At 36.5% G+C, this 22,388-nt stretch overlaps 3 protein-coding genes across 3 annotated transcripts in view; all 3 read right to left on the reverse strand.

Annotated features, from left to right (window-relative positions):
- Positions 1-488: 488 nt before the first annotated feature.
- Positions 489-5,076, reverse strand: LOC121782351. Its single transcript, XM_042180148.1, has 6 exons — positions 2,975-5,076; positions 1,997-2,558; positions 1,698-1,883; positions 1,325-1,414; positions 1,062-1,157; positions 489-705 (listed from the first exon to the last, which is right to left on the reverse strand). Exons 3-6 carry the CDS (start codon positions 1,755-1,757, stop codon positions 556-558), a joined length of 396 nt encoding a protein of 131 aa, XP_042036082.1. The 5' UTR covers positions 1,758-1,883; positions 1,997-2,558; positions 2,975-5,076; the 3' UTR covers positions 489-555.
- A 2,940-nt stretch (positions 5,077-8,016) lies between these two features.
- Positions 8,017-12,872, reverse strand: LOC121781488 (E3 SUMO-protein ligase RanBP2-like). Its single transcript, XM_042179221.1, has 4 exons — positions 12,540-12,872; positions 12,340-12,470; positions 11,223-11,296; positions 8,017-10,995 (listed from the first exon to the last, which is right to left on the reverse strand). Exons 1-4 carry the CDS (start codon positions 12,870-12,872, stop codon positions 10,967-10,969), a joined length of 567 nt encoding a protein of 188 aa, XP_042035155.1. The 3' UTR covers positions 8,017-10,966.
- A 4,007-nt stretch (positions 12,873-16,879) lies between these two features.
- Positions 16,880-22,388, reverse strand: part of LOC121782347 — a 63,474-nt gene continuing 57,965 nt past the window's right edge. Inside the window, exon 10 of the transcript XR_006046333.1 lies at positions 16,880-16,946. The gene's annotated coding sequence lies outside the window, so the exon portion shown is untranslated. The remainder of the gene's footprint in view (positions 16,947-22,388) is intronic.

Here is a 22,388-nt window from a genome sequence, read left to right on the forward strand (position 1 = left end):
CATGCTCACTATACAAAAAAACACGCACAATGCAACACACATTCTATATAGACATTATAGACATACTACACACACTATACAGAAAATTCATACATTGCAAACATAGATGCACGCTACATATATTGTACATCATACTTAAACTATACACAAAATATACACCCGTTCACAAATAAACAAACTGGACCCACTACAAAAAATAAATAACAACCTTTTTACACATACAATATAGACAAAATATACTCAATGTATACTATCCCCACAATATACATGTACTGCACACACTTCACACGAAGTATACATACACTCCACCAAGTATTCCTAAACATAATATACACTACACGTAAAAATCACACACTATACACAAAATACACACCACGTAAAATTCACACACTATACACAAAATACACATAGTGTCCGCACACAACAAAACACACTGCACTACATACACTATACACAAAAATACCTACACTACACAAACACTCTACACATGCATACAAAAAAACACTACACAATACACAAAATACATACACAAAATACAAACAGAATAAACACAATTCATGATGAATGACTGATAATTTGAAGCATTTGAGACGGCATCTGCCAAGAGCTTTGTCTTAAGCTCCATTGCCCGTTCGGTAACTTGCCTCGGAGGGAGCATTTAATTGTCTTGAATCTATACCAAGCTTTTTTCAGCAATGCAAGAACCTATACAAAATAAATGACCATGATAGCACCAAGTAAGGCAAAATAAAAAAATGACAACGCTCATATGTATAATAGGCAAAATCTTCTCAAAGTGCTGATATTGCAATGCTTATTGTACAGAGTTATAGACCCAATTACGACTAGGCATTACTAATAAGTAATTAAAAATCACAAGAAAAATTTGGAAAATAATTCAGTTTATTTTAAGAGTATAAAACTTGTTGGTTTTTCAATGTAATTGTAGCAATAGATTTAAAGGGTCTAGGAAATCTTTTTTTATTATAAATGCAATGAACATGTATCTCTCTAGAGTTATGACAAAAACAACATGATGCTTTGATTTTAGAAACCAATACCTCGAGTCCAGCTGACTTTGCCATATCCTGAGTTGCTGTGTTGCTGGCCACGTCATCCGGGTATGATACACTTTCAGCTTCACAGAGTTGCATAAGCTGCAACAGAAAAAATCACACTTTAAAGAATTAAGGGGGGTCTGTTCATAAAACCACACCAAGCACAAGTACAAGGACAATAAAAATTTTGAGGTGTGCTAACTTTACCAACAGTTGTAAGATTTAAAGACATATATCAACTTATCTTAATTGGAAAGTGCACTCACAATAGATAAAGCTTTAGATTTTAGGCAGGAGATAACAGCCATGTATGAGGAAATATTGTCTGAGCACGATAACTTTAAGTTCATGATGGCCTGAACCAGAATCAGAACGCCTCCATTGCACAGGGAAGAAAACAAATAATAAAGAAACTAAAGGGGAAAAGGAAAACGAGAAAGTAGTCGGGAGTTAAGATTTAGAAGTGTGAGATTTTAGTTAACCAGTGGGATAAAGTTAAATGTGCTATTAATAGAACTTTTAATTGCTAACTCATAACAAGGAAGAAAATCCTCAAAGTAAAAGCATGGGAAAACCAAAAGGATCAAGACAAAGTGTAAACAGAGAATTAAAAATGATAAGATAGCTACATCCAATCACCTCTATGGGAGTTTCTCTTCTCATGGTTGTAAAACCAGTCCCCATGTTAATGTAATCCATAAAGCGCACAGTGAGAGAGAGTAGCACAGTTAAACCTGATTATTTACTTGCTTGCTGAGGTTGATCTAGAAGCCCACGGAAATCCGACGAGGCAGATTGTATTGACAGCAAAGCACCACTGAGTGACTGCATTATAGGTTTTGAGAAGATTAGTTCTCAAAAATACGGTCAAAACAAGGTAAAAATAGAAAAAGTATCAAGGCAACTACATCAAAGTAGACAAAGACACTATTACCTACCTTAGGAAGGGTAGGTGTGTTGTGATGGCTTCATGTAATTAGGAGTGAACTGAGAGAACTTGGTGGTCTATGTTGCAGTGGGATCGAAGAGGGAATTGCTAATCCAGATAATTGCTGCTGGGTCCGATCAGAGAAAATGGTGGGCCTGCAATCTGAAACCAGAAGGACAAAATTGCAGTGATCATGAGTTCACACAAATCACTTGGAGTAGAAGTATTATCCACAACCAGTATTGGCAGTATGGCCAACATCAGGTTCAGTATAAGCCGCGGAAATACTGTTGAGTGCCCCATCTATAAATGCTACTAAGTGCAGGATATGATGGCATACTGTGGCCACTCAATGAGATGGTCCACAAACTGCTCCAATGCCATACTCCCAAAGGAAAACATCAGAATGTCATAAATTCAAGGTAAGACTGAAATTCACAATAATAACATTAACTGATAAACTAGGAAGGAACAAACTTCTGAATCTGCAGGCTTCCTCAAAGCATCTAAAACAGCTCGTAAAGCAATACCCCACATAAGGTGAGTCACACATTGATGCTTAATGACTGATCCTGAAGCATAAGCATTCACAAAGGATGAGCATTATAGGCAAACCAAAATTTTTTAGAACAGGGTAACATTACAACTAACATTGTTAGGTTGAATAGTATTTTACAACACTACTAATATGTTCTGTAAACCAAAATTTGTTGCATAATCACCGAACGGACATGTAAAGATAACAAACTCAAATATAGTAGACTATGTATAAAACTACTTAACTGGCATATAAGAGATGTTAAGTCAAATTAAATTGTTGCGGAACTTGACCAAATATATAGAAATCGAAGTAGTCTAGATTCCATCCATTGTAATTTAAGTATTTACTACATAGTAGCAACAAGCTGCAGTTTCCATTCCGGCATTGCAAAAATATTAAAATCATGAGAAAGATCAGTCACCCTGCCACAGTAGTGGCAACACTAACCTTATTGATTGCTGACACTCATTGATTGCTCCACCAGCTTCCAAGGCCCATGATTTCTTTTTTAGATGCAAGTACAGCAAACTTAATGCCAAAGTAAAAAGGAAATGTGTCTAGTAAGTAACTTTAGTTGGGAAAGAGCCTGTAAATCTAAGAAACACTAATATTGCACATATTTGTACACGGCATATGAGAATATTAATTAATTGTGCTGCAAGGTAGCAAAAATTGGATTAGAAAAAGATGAAAAACGTCAAGCACAGTATAACAAACAAAAATTTAATATATGTAACAATTTAATTATATAGCTGCAAAAGACAGCAAAGAATGAATAAAATAAGTAGAAAAATATAGGCGCAACAACCAGGAAGCAGAAGACCAAGCAAAGCAAGCTCAAAAACCAATAAATAGACTTGTGCCTTCTATTTTCCACACCTTCCCCCGTTTCTTATAAGTTAAAAACTCAGTTGCCACCTACCACCCCCGACCTTCAGATCGACTAAGTATATTCTACTCTATTTATGCACTAGGAACTATAATAGAAAACACCTTAGTTGCACAAGAGATAACATTGGAAAGAATGAATCTAAATGCTTAGAGAGGCCTTCAAATAGAATGAATCCAAATGCTTAGAGAGGCCTTCAAATCGACTAAGAGTGACACGAGAATATGTTAAATTACATCAGAAGCCTCAAACGCAACAGAATTGGCACACAACAGAATATGTTAAACAAAAATTATATCTAAATGTATGTACAAAGAAGAGAATAACTAACCACACATCCTGGTATCGTGAAGATATCGTGTTCTTCAGAATGAGACAAAGCAAGACCAACTCCAATTTTATTGGGTATCGACAAGTGTAAAGCATCAGAAAGATTTTGCAGTAGTTCTTCAGCTTTAGTAATTAGTATGAATGACACACTTAATATCGAACTAAAGTTAGGTTTAATAAAAAAAATGTTTGAATATATTGAGGTGGTCAAAACTAAACTGGAGCAGTAATACTCAAATGAGACGGTCCACAAACTGCTCCAATGCCTTGCCCCCAAAGGAAAACATCATAATGTCATAAATCCAAAGTAAGACTAAAACTCACAATAATAACATCAACTGATAACCGAGGAAGCTAAAACTCACAATAATAACATTAACTGATAACCGAGGAAGGGACAAGCTTCCCAATATGCAAGCTTCCTCAAAGCATCTAAATCAGCTCGTAAAGCAATACCCAGCGTAAGGTAAGGTGAGTCACACGTTGATGCTTAATGACCGATCCTGAAGCAGAAGCATTCACAAAGGATAAACATTATAGGCAAGCTAAAAATTTTAGAACGGGGTAACATTACAACTAACATAGTTAGTTTGATCAGTATTTTATAACACTATTTATATGGGATCATGTTCACTCAGTAAACCAGAATTTGTTGCAGCAATTATAATCATCAAACGGACATGTAAAGATAACAAACTCAAACATAGTAGACTATGTATAAAACTACCTAACTGGCATATAAGAGATGTTAAGTCAATAAAAAGTGTTGAGGAACTTAACCAAACAGATCAATTCAACGGAAAAAATCATGCCATCAAATATACAGAAAACAGAGTAGCCTAGATTCCATAAATTGTAATTAAATTATTTACTAACCTCGTATTAAAATATGAGAAAGATCGGTTACCCTGCCACAGTAGTGGAAACACTACCCTCGTAGAAATTATCTTACTTGACACTGATTGAATTTGTTGCAGCAATTATAATCATCAAACGGACATGTAAAGATAACAAACTCAAACATAGTAGACTATGTATAAAACTACCTAACTGGCATATAAGAGATGTTAAGTCAATAAAAAGTGTTGAGGAACTTAACCAAACAGATCAATTCAACGGAAAAAATCATGCCATCAAATATACAGAAAACAGAGTAGCCTAGATTCCATAAATTGTAATTAAATTATTTACTAACCTCGTATTAAAATATGAGAAAGATCGGTTACCCTGCCACAGTAGTGGAAACACTACCCTCGTAGAAATTATCTTACTTGACACTGATTGAATGCTCAACCATCTTCCAAGCCCCGTGATTGTTTTCCACCCTCCCCCCCCCCCCCCCCCGCTTCTTTTAAGTTAAGAACTCAGTCGGCCCCTACTACCCTCGACCTTCAGATTGACTAAGTACTATCTAGTCTATTTATGCACTAGGAACAATCACAGAAAACAACTTAGCAGCACAAGAGATAACATTTGCAAGAATGAATCTAAATGCTTAGAGAGGCCTTCAAATAGACTACGAGTAACACTAGAATATGCTGAATTATCTCAGTAGCCTCAAACGCAGCATGATTGCTCTGTAGTCTGCCTCAAACATAAAGTCTTTCCTGCATACAACCAAGAAAAGGGTTACAGGTTTAGTGCAACATGTAGAAGAATTCCAAGGAGATAAAAATAACAAACTGTTGTGTGTATTCCACATCCTACAACTACACAAAAAGTTATATCTAAATGTATGTACAAAGAAGAAAATAACTAACCACGCGTCATCCTGGTATCGTGAAGATATAGTGTTCCTCAGAACTAGACAAAGATCCAACCCCAATTTTATCAGGTACCGACAAGTGTAGAGCATCAGAATGATTTTGTAGTAGTTCTTCATTGATGGCTTAAGTATGAAATGACACACTAAATATCGAACTAAAGTTAGTTTATTAAAAAAATGTTTGAATATTGAAGCAAATATTGATTGCAGCTTTATACCCTTCAACTCGCTGGAATAATAGTGAAGTGGTCAAAATTGAACCAGAGCAGTAGTACGCTACCCTCCATTCCATCCATTGTATAATAACCAGTTAAATTGCCCACACACGTAAAATACCCCCAAACAGAAGTCTTGCTCGCCATCAAGCAAGCAAGACAAATAAGCACATCCACAAGACCCAGGATTTGACGACTATAATAAAAGTTCGGATTTCCCACCTGCTGGGAAACCTAGTACCTTCTCGCATACCAAAATGCTGACAGTTTCTGATAGTCCTTTTCTATGAACCGAATGAACATGTTGAGAAACAGATCTTTCTCATCTGAGATTGAAACAAATGTTATTAGTTGTTAAATATTACTATCAAGCAGCATACCCCGATTGAAACCGAAAATTACTAAATCATTTACCCCTGGTATACATCAGGAACAAAGCAATGAAGGTTTGCAATCATTTTAATCAAAAAAGACGTTTTCTGATGAGCATAAGATGAACGAGGTAAACTGCAAGGGGTGAATTCAAATTTATGTGTCCATATACATTGACACCATGCAATAGTTGTAACTGACTAATTTGGTGAAATAAGAATTATTGAGATGATGTAGATAATACATACTCTAATGGTGCATCCTCTTCACAAACTAGAACGTTAGACGATCACCAGCCAGGTACAAACTCTCCATGAGGGAGTAGAAAGATTCCTGCTAAAGCTTCCCTCTGAAGGAACACATTTGTAGGGTCAGAAAAAAAAATGCACGATTTCCTTGAGAAAAGATTATAACATCAAAAGAATTGAATTGATGTGTACAGTATAGCATATCAATTTCCATTTACTCTCGACTCTTGAGACATAAAACGTCAAATAAAACAAATAACTAACCATCATACATCGACAAATAGCTTAAACTCTTCTTACTAATCATTTGTATCTCTTTGCAATGACAAAAACCAAATGAGGAAATGAAATCAATTGAACAGTTCGTGGTAGTTTTTCAATTAGACGATCAAGATGACAAAAAAATATGCTTGTTAACTTACAAACTCATTCTATGTGCTAAGTGACTTGTGAACATAGCAACTACAGTTTGGGAAGCCCTCTATATTCCATTTCACAAAATACCAGCAAAAAAATTAGTTGGTTAGGTTTAAGTTCTGAAATTTGCCACTAGATCCACAGACACACACTATACTTGCAAATAACATGCAAAATACAAATAAGATTGTCCCCAGACTATAGAGTACAAACATTTAAGATAAGATAAGCATGGAGGTGATCATCAAGTCTAAGTTATTGCAGGTTCTCAAACTCTCACCTTTTCAATCAAACTCTCACCTTTTCATTTGAAAGTAACTTTCATAAAATTAGCATCCATTAGTTAAAACCAGCAATTTGATCTCAAAATCTCTTCAAGCACATCATTAGTGTTCACATAAGCAAAGACATTTTCTAAGAAACTCAGATATCATGCTTTGAGTCTTGTCGACCTTCAATCATGAAAAGCAAAGAAACCTTACCATGAAATCTATAGCACTATATAAGATTTTAAAATTAGTTGTACTGAAGCAAAGCTTACAAAGTTTATCACAATGAATTACCGAAAATTTGAAGCATCTGAGACGACATCTGCCAAGCGCTTTGTATTACGTTCCAGTTGGCCCTTCGGGTAACTTGCCTCGGTGGGAGCATTTAACTCTCTTGAATCTATGCCAAACATTTTTTCAGCAATGCAAGAAACTATACAAAACAAATGCCCATGTTAACAGTAGGCAAAACAAATGAGAAATTGAAAACTGCATATGTATAAAAGGCAAAATCTTCTCAAAGTGTAGATATTGCATGTACGGTAAATACTATATACATTTGTTAAAGACTCAATTGAGAGCTCAACCAGCTTCCAAGGCCCATGATTTCTTTTTAGATGCAAGTTCAGCAAACCTAATGCCAAAGTAAAAAGGAAATGTGTCTAGTAAGTACTTGGGAAAGAAACATATATTAAGATGCCAAGATTTGATAATCAATGGGGGTTTATATATCAAAGAAACACTAATATAACACATATTTGTGCAGGCATATGAGATAAAGAAAAATAGGATACTATGCATGTATTATTTATAGAGCAGCAAGACAGCAAACAGTGGATTAGAAAAAGAAGAAAAAAGTCAGCCTCAGTATAACTTACAAAAATATAATATATTTAACAGATTAATTATAAATCTGCAAAAATGCAGCAAAGAATGAATTAAATAAGCAGAAAAATATAGGTGCAACAACCAAGAAGCAAAAGATCAAGCAAAGCAAGCTCAAAAATCAATAAATAGACTTGTGCCTTCAGTTTTCCATCCTTTCCACCCGTTTCTTTTATGTTAAGAACTCAGTCGCCCCCTACCACCCTCGACCTTTAGATCGACTAAGTACTTTCTAGTCTATTTATGCATAGGAACTTTCACGGAAAACACCTTAGTTGCACAAGAGATAACATTTGCAAGAATGAATCTAAATGCTTAGAGAGGCCTTCAAATCGACTACGAGTAATACTAGAATATGCTGAATTATCTCAATAGCCTCAAACGCAGCATGATTGCTCTGTGATCAGACTCAAACACAAAGTCTTTCCTGCATACAACCAAGAAAAGGGTTACAGGTTTAGTGCAACATGTAGAAGAATTCCAAGGAGGTAAAAATTATAAGCTGTTGTATGTATTCCACTTCCTACAACTAAACAAAAAATTATATCTAAATGTATGTACAAAGAAGAGAATAACTAACCACACATCCAGGCATAGTGAATATATCGTGTTCTTCAGAAATAGACAAAGCAAGTACAACCCCAATTTTATCAGGTACCGACAAGTGTAGAGCATCAGAAAGATTTAGGTTTATAAAAATAAATGTTTGACTATTGAAGCAAATATTGGTTGCAGCTTTATACCCTTCAACTCACTGGAATAAATAGTGAGATGGTCAAAATTGAACTGGAGCAATAGTACGCTACCCTCCATTCCATCCATTGTATAATAACAAGTTAAACAATTACCCACACACATCAAATACGCCAAAACATAAGTCTTGCTCTACTTCAAGTCAAGTTAGACAAATAAGCACATTCACAAGACATTAGATAATCCTCTACTTCAAGTCACGTCAAATCACACAAATCATTTAGAGAAATTAGGTTGACCCCGAATTCACTCGCGGGTAAGACTTTAGAACAAGAATTGTACACGAACTAATTCCCTAAGAGCTAGGCATCCCAATACTTCAATGTAAGTTCGATTTATGTCTTGGGAGTCTCAAACCATCGTCACTAATTCATAAAGAGAATATCTTCCGGCTATTCTTTCTTTTAAGCACATAAGATCTTTCTCCCAAACTCAAGCAAAATTCATCACTCACAAGTCAGTATGATGCATAAATCAAAAGGTCTTATTCATTTGGATGTAATGGGGCTTTTGGTAAAGGTGTGATCATATTTGGTTAAGTAGCTTATCACCTTCTTAAAATACTAGCACATCCATCATAGCATCCTTCACAACATCCTTCACATCTCACTCAATGCGTGCGAAATTCTGACATCTCAACACCTAAAACTCGAATTTTTCTACCATCTAAACAAAGTCATCATATTCTTTTGAGCAGATTTCTATTTTTCACTTTTTTTCTAGCCTTTGGCTTTTTTTTACACATGAAAGGCTGCCTTTTATTTTTATTTTTTACTAGCCTTGGCTTTTTTTAACACATGAAAGGCTGCCTTTTACTTTTCTAGCCTTGGCTTTTTTTTACACATGAAAGGTTGCCTTTTACTTTTCTGGCCTTGGCTTTTTTTTACACATGAAAGGCTGTCTTTTTTTTCTAGCCTTGGATTTTTTTTACACTTTAAAGGCTGCCTTTTTATTTTATTTTTGTTTGAAGACGAAGCTTTTTCACTTTGTATCTCAGTATAAATGAATACCACCTGATGAATGTTCCAGGACTTCCATCTTTTTCTTGCCACCATAAGTACCCTCCCAAGAATGTTACAGGACTTCCATCTTTTCCTTGCCACCATTAAAACCCTCCCAAGAATGTGCTAGCATTTTAATTTTAGTGACTATGGTAGAAAATATAGGCCGACAAATGGATATAATAAGTAGGGCTAATATAGTGACTTCAAAATTTTTAAACAAAGAAATTAGGTTTTTGGGGCTCAAAATGGCTCACTAGGGGTTTATGTAGGGTTAGGCATGTGATAATTTGGATATGAGGCTTTTTGTCCTATTGCCTAAATCATTTTTATGCACCAATATCAACAAGATTGCAACTCATAAAGCTCTCATCCATTCGATCGGCCCTATGGCTTTTTCAATTAATTTTTCAAAACCGGAATAGTTCTCTCTCATTAGCTCAAGAAATCGGGCACCAAAGAACACTATTGTCACTTTATTGAAGCACGGGAAACCTAGTTCTCCAGAAGTTAGTAAGCAACAAGTTTTCAGATCAACCCGAGAGAGAAATGAAGCCTACACTAATAACCCATAAAAAAGTGGTGAAAGTAGTGACAATCAATAGAGAGAAAAATCTTGCATGCATACACAAATAGCAAGTGGTGAAACTCTGTTCATGGAAGCATTTCGTCCTCAGTACAGAGTAGCATAGTACTAGGGCAATTTTTGGATATTTAAGAAGCTAATATCCATTGTTTATCAATTGGTGATGTGTATGAAATCATGAAAAACTAGGGAGAAGCACATATTAGAGAGCCATGGCAGACAACCTCTCGGAAATTTACTCTTAATCATAACATGTCAATTACAAAAAAACATGTAAGTCCTCTATAAAATCAACACATCAGGCATGAATGAGAATAAATAGCAGTTAGGCACTCATGTATAAGTAGGAAACATCACAAGTTGAGTATATACAGGTTTGAATGACACCCGAAAAAGATGAGAAGTAGAGTTACCAGAATCCTCAAAGACCAAGATTTGACGACTACAATAATAGCTCGGATTTCCTGCCTGCTAGAAACCTGGTACCTTCTCACATACCAAAATGCCGAAAGCAAACATCTACCAGTGTATCTTTATCAGAATAAAAAAACGTAGTACTCTGTCAATTTAGATCATCTTCGAAACTTTCCAACATTCAATTTTGATTGATCGATTAAATTGTTTTCTTTAAAAATATATTGCCATGCCATCTTTCTTTCCTATCATCTTTGCAAGATCAGTCTTACCTTCCTACCTTCCTTTTCTGGCATTAAAATTCCCTTTTATGAAGCTCATTCCCTACAAAACAGTGTGAATATTTGCATATCATGTAAGACCCCAGGAAAATTAAGTGTTATTTAAACGTGGTTTTTATTAACATGATTTTCAAATCTTAAGCGAAAGGAAGGAAACGTTTTATATCATAGAAAAAAAGAGAATTTCTTTCATTTTCTTTTATCATCACTAGAAAAAATAAGTACTAAATCACAACATGAGATGATCTCTTACAAAAAAAATGTACCTACTCATTTTATTCATCAGGGCCGGGAGTCCAATATAGGAAGCTAGTTGCTTCTGCAGTCCACCCCTTCCCAAGCTCCTGCAAGAAGAAACAAACTTCATTAAAATCTTATCAAGAAGAAAACTGTAATATCCCACATCTTTTAAACTACTATGTTTGCTTGCTTTACATCTTTTATCTATGTTGAGAATAATTAATTACCAAGATGGGAGAAAGGAAAATTGCTCGAACAAGTAGGTGCAAGAAGTTGGGAAAATTGCTTGCCATGCGGCATGAGTAATACACTAGCTATACATGTGAATATATACATATATATACAACCCTTTGTATCCAACACTTTGCAATAGGCATTATGGCACTTTCCGGATAGCCACTCTTTAGTCTTGAATGCCCACTTTTTCTCCCAAGCCATGTTCTGCAGTCAAAGAAAGAAGAGCTTGTCTGCTAGAAGACAAAGAACTTCTACACTCTATTTCTCCCTTTAGTCAAAGAATGGATAGTCCACAAAATAACAACTTTGACGCCATTCTCTTTGTGGTGACACTAAAGCACACAAGCATTATCATCTTTCAAAATCTTGCAAGAACAATCCCTCCCCATGCGTGCTCCAACAGTGAGTTAATTAGAATCAGAGGAACAAAGTCCCCAACACCAGGATGAGTATGAAGAATGAGAGGAGAGGAGCCTTATGTATCTTGTCGCCACATTCAAGATCACTCTGTAAGAAATTCACTATATCTATCAACTTTTTCCCATCACAATCTCTCATCAGTTTCATGACATAAATTCATCTATCCCACCCACAAAAATCCATGTTTCCACACATTCTAGTTTAGAAGAAAGTGCTTCAAGAGTCTAGCTAGCAAGGAGAGGAAAGTTGCATATTGTTCATTCATCAAGCTTTTTCTCATATCTAAGTAAGTTCCCTACCAAAATTCTTTGTTCAAAGCAAGCCATAATTTAGTACATATCTCTGTCCCAAAACCCAAAACACAAGCATGCTTAGTGTTTCTTCAAGATCTCAACTTTTATGCATAAATAGGAAAAACCTTAGCCGTCTTGAATCACAAATACATAAGCCACTCAATTAAGAATTTGACTAAGGAAGTAAGAAATCATACCCTGGCTGGAGTTTCTGTCCTGTCAGTAACAGCAGCAGCGCCGGGTCGGCGGCGGCGACGGCAGCCGGCGGTGGTGGCGAAATACGGCAAACAACGACACTTCTTGGCTCCTTTTCAACTCCTCTTAATTTCTGAAAATTTAAGCAAAGATTCAAAGTTTAGAAACTTGTTTTTACAAATTAAAAGTGAAATATACTTACCTCCCGAGCGACGACGGCGACGGCGGCCGGCGCAGCGGCGGCGGCCGCCCGTCGACAGCAGCGGCAGTTTCCAGCCGGCGGCGGTGCTGGCGGAGAGGGAGACCGAGAGGGAGAGGGAGACCGAGAGGAAAGAAGGAGAGAAGGGAAGCAGGGAGAGATGGCCGGCGGGCCGGCAGTGGCAGCCGTTTCCGGCAGAGGCGAGAGAGAAGGGAGATTTGAGAGAAAGAGGCGTTGGGGGAAGGAGGCGCAAGTTTCAGACTTTGAATTTGAATTAACTAGGGTTTTAGAGTTTGAATTTGAAGTGAATTGGGTTTCATTTTTATTTCTTAGCATAATGGACTTTAAATTAATTAAGTTTTGGGTTTTTTTAATTATTTTTTATTATGGAATAAACCCTCTAAAATTTAAATAGTTGAGCCTAAGTCTTTTTTTAAAATATTAGTGTTGGTTTAGTCCAACTTTTATGATGATTATAATTAATTCTTGAAGTTAAGATTTATTTAACTAGTAAGTTATGTATAACTTGAAGCTTTGGTATTTATTGCATTAATTTTGTTTGTGCCCTTGCATAATTGAAGTAAGATAAATTCATGATTAAAATTCAACCTCTTGAGAGTAGTGATAAATTAACAAAAATTATGTAAACAAAACTGGATAGTTTGGGTATTTTACATTCAGATTAAATTTATGAAAATTATTTAATTTAATATTTTACATAATTAACCTTCTATGATTATTTAGGAAACACTAAATTTTTCATAATCATCATTTACATACATTTAGACTTTAGCCGATTGAGGAGATAGTTTACCATCTTAGTAATTAATAAATGTAGATATTATACATTACTTGCTTAATCTCTTCTCCCATTATCAAGAATGTGGATATTTTTTCATTCCATTTAATATCTCAGTGTTATAATCAAATGAAATAATCATACTCATTCATATCAAATTATTTTATTATTAAATAATTTTTAAAATTTCAATATAAAAACGACTACATCCATGCATATATATTTAATTTTTGAGTTTTATCATTAAATGAAACTATCATGGTCATTCGCATCAAATTATTTTATTAGTATTAAATAATTTTTAGTTTTGTAAATTATATAAAATGACTACATGCACATATACTCAATTTCTTAATGTTACCATCCAAATACATAATAATATTATTTTACATCCAATTATTTTATTATAAAATTATTTTTAAAATTCTTGGAAGGCCCGATGAAGTAGCTAAAGTCGACCTTCCAGAATTGGACGATGGTTTGTTATCTTTTCATAGCCAAAGGGTTAAGGATCCTGAGATTGCTTCCCGTAGAGTACCATAGTTTTCTGATGCACTTATTTTAAAGCATTCTGATTTTATTTATCCTGCATTTGACAATGCTGGTTGTTAAATCAGTATTGATTCTAATAGGCAAGCTGTATATAGAAGTGGTAACTCGAAGGTTTCAACTGGCACATAACAAGATTATTATGCTAGCGATGTTACTCAATTTTATTCCAGCAAGCTTCCTTGTAAGTTAATAGTAATTTATAATTTCCTTAAGTACTACTACCTCTGGCCTTGAAAAATAGAAAATTTTGAAACGGCATGAGTTTTGATGCACAATTGGTTAAGTAAGAAAGACACAGAGAAAAAAGGGTAGAGTAAGAGAGAGAGAGAGAAAAATAGGTAAAGAGAGATGAAGAGAGAAAAATAGGTAAAGAGAGAGGAAGAGAAAAAGTAGAGGAAGTAGTGTTAGTGGATTATGAGGTTCAGCTCATAAAATAAAAAGTTTTAGAAAGTTTCTATTTTTAAGGGAAGGACCAAATGGAAATCGTTTCTGTTTTTAAGGGACGGAGGTAGCATTTGACTATCTTTTTCACTTTTGTTTGGGGTTCAAAATTATGCAAACTTATCTTGAAAATATCTGTTTATTTAGTAATGTTGGGGAGTGATCAGTTGCTAACTCATCATTTAATTGCTAACTACAACTAATTTAAGATCATATGATTTTAGAAATTTTGTGATCTACAATTTGCCATGTGTAATTTCATTTTTCATTTTTTAATATTAAAAAATAATAGCAACTATAAATTTAGGGTTTAGAAACACAATGTGAAATACATCAACACAAAGACATGACAATGTCAATAAAATTTCATATTGACATTGTACAAGCATTGTATTGACATATTATGTGTCGTGTATTGATATAAAGCTGTTACCGAAATTTATGAAAATTTTAGAAATTTTTTTCAAATTTTGACATCGAAACATATGCATGTGAGATCTCGTTAGAATCCTTATGAAATTATCTTTGATTAGATATATGTTGTGCGAAAAAATAATTTAAATCGAGAAAGTTATATGCGTTTTAAAGGTATGGGATATTTTTCAAAAGTTAGTTACAACTAATTTGTTGTAAATTGACATTAATACCCTGATTGGCGTTATTTCTTGATCGTATTGATATTTCGGGGATAATGATCTAGGCCCTTGATTTGAATATCTAATGGCTATTATTTAATTGTAGTTAGCAATTAAGTATTGAGTTAGCAATATAACACTCCCATAGTAATGTTAGACTTGTATAGTTTGGGTGCTTGTTCATCCCTCTTGGAGTGGCATAGATAGAGTGCTCTTGATCTGTAACATTAGAGAATATGGGATATATTCCTTATCTGATATATTTATTTTCACCTTTATTTAGCTTAAACAATCTATGACACAAAAGCATTTGGTGACCTTTATCTTTGTTTTTCTTTTTATATGATTTGGCTTATTAGTTTGAGCTAGTTCCTAGATAAATGGTATTGCTACGCAAACATCTACGCTTGCTACTCTGTTTGTGTTTTCTCAATTTAGATTACTAGTAATTTGTTTGATTTGGTACCCCTAATCTCTTTCTCTACTTTCCTTGAACAGTTTCAAAATCTCAGGTATCTGTACAGGATTTCAGCGCCTAGTAGAGCAGCACCACCTCCAGGCTTTACTTCTCATGGATGGACAGAGCAATTTTTGGAACCACACTTTGGTTAAAAATTAGAAATGCTTTTAGTGGGTCAATTTAATGTCTTATACATGAAAGTATTCGGATATCGTTCTGTTCTGTCTTGGATAATTACTTTACTCTTTACTTGCAGGAAAATCATGTGCTGGATGCTACATCTTTATTAAGAAATCAGCATCAAACACTCCCAAGTGGTGATACAGACACTAATGGTGATATAGAATTTATGGATCCTACAATTTTGGCGATTGTCAAAGGGACATTTGCAAGTGCCATCAACAATACAAGCCTAGACATAAGATCCAATTTTTCTCCGCATTTTAATACATATGATGAGGCTAGATTCCAATCAATTTTACAAAGACCTCTTCTTACACATCACAAACAAAGATTTAATGACATGGGCGACAATTCTTTCCACCCTTGGTGATACTCATGGAATTCCATCTAGGGTTGTCGAGCAGATTCTATCCAATAATATCTCTTCATTTTCACAGCTCAACCTACATCAGTATAGAAATGGAATAACTTCTAATCGTCAATGTGATGGGTGGAATGAAGCCCGGAGTGTAAATAATTTGGGTATGGCTGAGCTGCTCATAACTGAGCCGTTGGGACATAGCAGCAAGTTCTACAGTGGTTATAAAGAATGCAATATGAGGTTGCCAGGTTCAAGAAATATATTCAATGGGGCTTATGGGATTTGATTTAAAGATTTATTCTATTCGACTTGTGATGATATCAGTGGTGAAATACGATGATCATATCCGGCTGCAATGCCTGAAGTTCACCTTTTGAACATGGAGCCTATAAAATTCAAAACAGTTCCCTTTGACACAATGGTCATGGTTAGTCGACTCCTACTTTCAGGTTGCTGGACGATCAAATCTTCTCGCATGGAGTCCATAAAGCAAACATGTAAAAGTTTGATTCTTTCAGTTTCATGCGATGGATGCTATTTACATTTACAGTAAAAGTCAAGTCTGTATCATTACATTCATGAGCTATGTGAAGAGGGTGGCAAAAAACTGATTTGGTCACATTCAGGAACAACAATGCAACAGTTTCTTGTTCAACAAAATTATTATTTAGAGAGTTTCTTGTTCAAGTTTGAAGATATAACTATCACTAAACACTTGAAAAAATCATGTTTGTTTGTATTTACTACTAATATTTATCTTTTTTTGGACTTGGCAAGGTGATCTTTTCTTCTAATTGCGTGAGAAATTTTCAGTGAAAGGTCCCGAGACTGAAGCCCAATGCAAATGCTGCTGCTACTATACCTATGTTGGCTCCCATCGTTAAGAGTCTTTGAGGTTGATCTCTACACCACAGAGACCGACTCCAGATTAATTGTTGATTTCCTTAACGGTCAGATTCTGAACATAGTCCGAGAGAGGCTGGAGATAGAAAGAGGGCAAAACATAGAGTGAGAGAGAGAGTAGTGTTTGGGCGAGGAACATGAATAATCATGTGATATAGAGTGGATTAAATTAGGTGACTATTGGTAAACTGTCGTGCATTAAAAACATAACAGTTTTGGACTTCCAATCTAGTCTGTTGGTGGGCACAGAAAAGCTGTAAAGACGAAAGGATGGAAAGCTAAAGATGGCGACAAGCACATGGTGGTCCCTATTTCAGATGGCTGGGTTATCGTCCTCACAAAGCAACACAGAAATATAAAAACTCAACTCCATGGACGAAGGCTCAAACAAAAACACAACGCAATATCAGATCGAAACTCGATTTGCAAAATCAAATGACTAATCATACTGAACCAACAATTACGCCCACTGGTTGACAGATAGTACAAGATTGCAAAAATCAAATGGATCTCATGCATTCTATCAAGACCACCCTTCCAATACTCAATCAAAATCTCTAGATCCACTAACTCAAATAATTTTTCATGCAAACGAAAGGATAGAAGGTTAATACTCAGATCTAACAACTATAAAGGTAATAAGCAATTGGAATGAAAAATCATGCATAATAAATTGAAAGACTCCATTGAAACCGCGATCCAAACACGATACCCAAGTTGTTAATCAAACTAAAATCTCCTTCAAAATGTTAACACACTAGAAAACATTAAACTAGAATTGCAAGATGAAATGAATGACATTGTTGCAGAATCCGGTGAAGCTTCTGACTGGACAGCGAACTGGAACGGTGATTACGCTTCTCTAGCAGGTGGTCGAAAGCAGGTAAGTGAACGTTGGATCTGAATGAGGAATGAGAATGGAAAGGGTAGGGCTTGCCTCCAAAGGTAAGTGAAATTGGTAACTGAGCACACTTCTCTCTTCTTGTGACCTCATATTTATAGGACTGACTTCCTCTGATCTTTAGGGTTTCTCCCCTCATGAAATGGGATCATTGCCCTTCTTAGGAGTTGGTTATTCTGGGCAATTTTCTTCTATCTCCAACTTGAGCTTGATAGCTTGCATTCTGGGCAGTATAACACTCTTTTTTTCAATTCCTTCATCCGAACTCCTCTTGACTCCTTTCACTTGCACCTAATCCTGCACACTTCAGCAACTGTTTTACATATTATCCGTTAAAAACATGGTAAACTGACTAGTAACCAAGGCACTAAATGAGTCTCATCAGATTTCAGTCAAGAAACTCTAAACCAGCTAAAGCCACATTTGGTGAGCTGTTTAAATACAAAAACAAGGCGCGATTAGAGGAGAAGATAGTGTGTTTCGTGACGAAAGATGCACAAGGGGTTTTGTCACAAAAGAGAAATACACGAGGTTGGCAACCATAGTAGTGCAAAGGTGAGGGTGTGTGAGGATATGATTATGAAACCAACGGTTGAGAGGCAGGATATGCAGGAACTGGGAAGACCTCCATATCGATAGAATGATGTTCTTACGATTACATTGGGTTTGAGCCTAAATGATGATGGAAATATGATTGAGGTGGTACCCTGCCATACACAAGGAAGGGAGCTGGTTTAGGAGAATTTTTAGTCATATTTTAATGATTTAAAGTTGGAATTGTCCAGGCCTATTTATCCAAGCTTTGGAAACTCTGATTAAAATGCATAACTTACATGTCATTGTGTTGTTTGAACCCACATTAGTGGGGATCAAGTTGACAAAACAATCAAGAGGTATTATGCAACAGGCGCGACGCTCTCGGCCAGGTGTCTCGTCGGGTGGCGCTGGACCTTCCGCCTAGGGTTCTCGGCCTGGTGGCTCGGCGCCTCGGTAAGTTCTCGGTTGAACTGCCGCGCCACGCCAGCCGCCTCGTCGAACTCATTCGCGGGTTCCGTCTAGGGCGTGCGGTCTCGGCCAGCGGCGCGCACGAGCCCTCGCTCGTCTGTGCGTCGACCCGTGATCGTTAGCCCCTCGCTCCCACTCAATCGACAACCCTATCTCGATCCCACGTGGTGCGATTCGTCTTGGCGTAAACACCGACGGATCGCACGTCTCGTACGGTCAAAAAATTCAATTTCTTTGATTCGATAGTTCTTGAGTTCAACATGCATAAAATATAAATAAAAACACCAAGAACATATTTCGTAATCAAATAACACATGCATACATGAATTTTGCAAAATTTAAATCCAAATAATTAGAGCCAAAGACTGGCTCTGATACCAATTGTTGGGGATGGCAGAGGAAACATGCGTTCTAACGGATCACATAAAATCCTGATCTATTTAGCAGATTATTTAAACAAAATCTATTCGCGTAATTCTCACATGTATCATGCTCATAACTTGAATTTAAACACGTTTTAGCACGAACAATACCTAAGACATGCTTGCTATGGAGTTAGCCAATTTACCTCGTTGATTCACTAAAGAATCGAAGATGGCTTGCTTCGTCTCCTCGTGAAGATCTTGAGTACTAGACCACAGATCTTCTGACTGGTTGTCGGACTGTAATCTAATATCAGGGTGGGCTGATCTTATTAGAATACTTGGACTTAAATAAAGAAGACGGAAATCCTCTCTCTTGGAGGAGAGAAAATCGTCCCCTATGTTTAATATGAGGGGGACGAAATTTTGAGTAGAAAAATACACAAGTGTCTTTTCTGTCTCCTTTATTCTCATATTTATATTTAGTCACGTATTGGGCCCAGTTCAAGGATCTATGGATGAATTTGGACATCGCCTCCCCCAATTAGCTTTTTACTAATTAAATTGAATCCACAATTTAATATAAGCTTATATTGGAATATTACAACACCCACTATAGAAGTAATATTGCACTACCCGTCCAAATCCGAAATTACAAGTATTCTGGGTTTCCATTTATTTGTCGTTAACTTCCCGTGCTTAAGATAGAAACGTCCATTAATTAATCAACGTCTGCTATGGACTTAATTAATTAACATAATATTAACTCCAAGAGTGGACTTAGCAAGAAACACTTATTTATTATTCATAGAGTTATCAAACTCCAACTAGCTAGGTTCTGAATAATAAAACCTTGTTTCGAGCTCCTCTTGTGGACGTTATCAAACGAGACTCCCCTCGCGCACGATTCAATGTAATAGCAATCCTAGCACCGCTAGATATGAATCACCACCACCTAATGTACCAGGTATCTTGGGTTACGAAAAACCCGCACCTATTGGTAAGTCAAAGTAGTGCATAATCAATATCGTATGATCAATGATAACGTACATTGATTAAGAAATTAATTATTAATACCTCGTCTTTCAGCAGATAGCATAAAGACTCGTCTTGCCGTTAGATCCAATTCAGTGCTATACCACACCAATGTCATCTTACTTCAGTAAGGCTTAGAAATATGCAGACTGGCATTGCAACCTTTCACGATAGGTAGTCTAGGCCTATCTAGGTTGTGAAATTCTTCTTTTTCTTTGTTCAGAACTGACCGTGTTACCTTAAAGTGGACGACACCCACAACCGGTCTACTAAAACAAAGACTTAGACTTTGTTACGTTGCTCATACATTTAAATATGCAATAAACATCCATTAAATGTAAAACATAACAACATTATGACAAAAATAATCTGTTTTATTCCATTGGAAAATAAAATATAGAGTTTACAGTATTCAATCACTCTAAAGGTGATTTCTAGTATACAAACTCTAACAATCATGGGATGACTTTTGGCATGTTGAGATCCTTGCAAAGACATGGTTGCATAGATTCTATCCATCATTTTACGGAGCAAATTAAGGTGTGGAATAAAGAAGTTTTTGGGATATTTTTCGGTGAAAAAATAATCTCTATACTAGAATTGCAGAGCTACAGAGAATACTAGAGTATAGAGGGTCGTCTAGTCTTTTGGCACTAGAGCCTAAACTAAAGAAAGAGTTGGATTTAGTTCTCTAGCGGGAGGAATCATTATGTCAACAGAAATCTCGGAGTGACTGGATCAAACTAGGGGACCAAAATACCTCTTTCTTCCATTTGAGGATGGTTCGAAGAAGAAAGAGCAACATAATAGAGCTGCTTAAAAATGGAGATGGTGAGTGGGTAAATGACCCGGTTAGATTACAAATGTTGGTAGTATCCTTTTATAAGGAGTTATATGAAGAAGATGAGCTTCATAGGCTTCTATACTCGCAACGTGATTGTTTCCCAGCTATTGACCATTGCTGATGAGATTAGAGTGCAGTTTTCTTCAAAGGAAGTCTCAAGGATGCTATTTTTGCCATGAAGTCATGGAAAGCACTCGGCATAGATGGATTTTAAGCAGACTTCTTTCAAAAACATTGGGACGTGATAGGTACAAATGTTTGCGCTGATATTCTTGGAATTCTGGGGAGTGGAATGATGGATGGCAGGATGAATAGAACGACATTATGTCTCATCCCTAAGGTGAAAGCCCCGACACTCATAACCCAATTTCTACTTATTTCTCTTTGCAGTGTGATGTATAAATTGGTAACAAAGACTATTGCAAATCGCTTGAAGCAGCTAATGCCTCTCATCATTGGGCCTTCTCAATCTAGCTTTACAGCAGGACGACATAGCACCAGAGTGACATGCTCAGATTTTGCACTGTCTTAAGGCCATTATTTGGTCCGTTTTGACATATAAGCTTATATTAAATTGTGGGTTCAATTTAATTAGTAAAAAGCTAATTGAGGGAGGCCATATCCAAATTCTTCCTTAGATCCCTGACTGGGCCCAATATGTGACTTAATAAAAAGAGGAGAATAAAGGAGACAGAAAATACACTTGTTTTATTTCAAAATTTTCGTCCCCCTCTATTCCCATGGAGTGGACGATTTTTACTCTCCTTCCGTGAGCAGGATTCTGTCTTCTTTATTTAAGTCCTAGTACACTGGTGAGATTTGCCCACACAAATATCAGTTTACAGTCCGGGACACCAGTGAGAAGATCCGAGGTCGAGTACTCAAGATCTTCACGTGGAGAAGACGCAGCCATCTTCGATTCTTTAGTGAATCAACAAGGTAAATTGGCTAACTCCGTAACAAGCATGTTTTAGGGATTATTTATGCTAAAGCATGTTTAAATTCAAGTTATGAGCATGATACATGTGAAAATTACGCGAATAGTGCGCGCCGCCGACCGAGACCAAACCCTAGGCGGCGCCCGCACCAAGGTCGACACGGATGCTGGCGCGGTGCGGTGGTTCGACCAAGAACTCGCCGAGACACCGAGTCTTCGAGAGCCCAAACCCTAGACGGAAGGACCGAGACGAAGCTCCAAGCTTTTGGCCGAGACGTGCGCGCCACGTAGCGCGACGTGTGCCGAAGTAGTGGGTGCGGGGAGTCTCGGATGGGTCAAGACAAGCGATCGCAGTTGGCCGAGTGGGGCCGCACCACCGCGCATGCTCCTGGCCGAGAGACCGCGAGACCCGACGAGCCAGGAGGCCGAGACGC

Source organism: Salvia splendens, chromosome 20 (assembly GCF_004379255.2).
Source record: "Salvia splendens isolate huo1 chromosome 20, SspV2, whole genome shotgun sequence".
NCBI lineage: Eukaryota > Viridiplantae > Streptophyta > Magnoliopsida > Lamiales > Lamiaceae > Salvia > Salvia splendens.

Bases quoted from the DNA above. Each gene is read 5' to 3' on its own strand.
- LOC121782351 (XM_042180148.1), bottom strand. From the start codon at position 1,757: ATGGATTACATTAACATGGGGACTGGTTTTACAACCATGAGAAGAGAA. The intron at 1,415-1,697 runs GTGATTGGATGT...ATTCTGGTTCAG, and splicing joins GAAGAGAAACTCCCATAGAG to GCCATCATGAACTTAAAGTT. The intron at 1,158-1,324 runs GTGAGTGCACTT...TTTCTGTTGCAG, and splicing joins AATCTAAAGCTTTATCTATT to CTTATGCAACTCTGTGAAGC.
- LOC121781488 (XM_042179221.1), bottom strand. From the start codon at position 12,872: ATGCTAAGAAATAAAAATGAAACCCAATTCACTTCAAATTCAAACTCT. The intron at 11,297-12,339 runs GTATGATTTCTT...TTCTTCTTGCAG, and splicing joins GGACAGAAACTCCAGCCAGG to GAGCTTGGGAAGGGGTGGAC. The intron at 10,996-11,222 runs GTAGGTACATTT...ACTGTTTTGTAG, and splicing joins GGCCCTGATGAATAAAATGA to GGAATGAGCTTCATAAAAGG.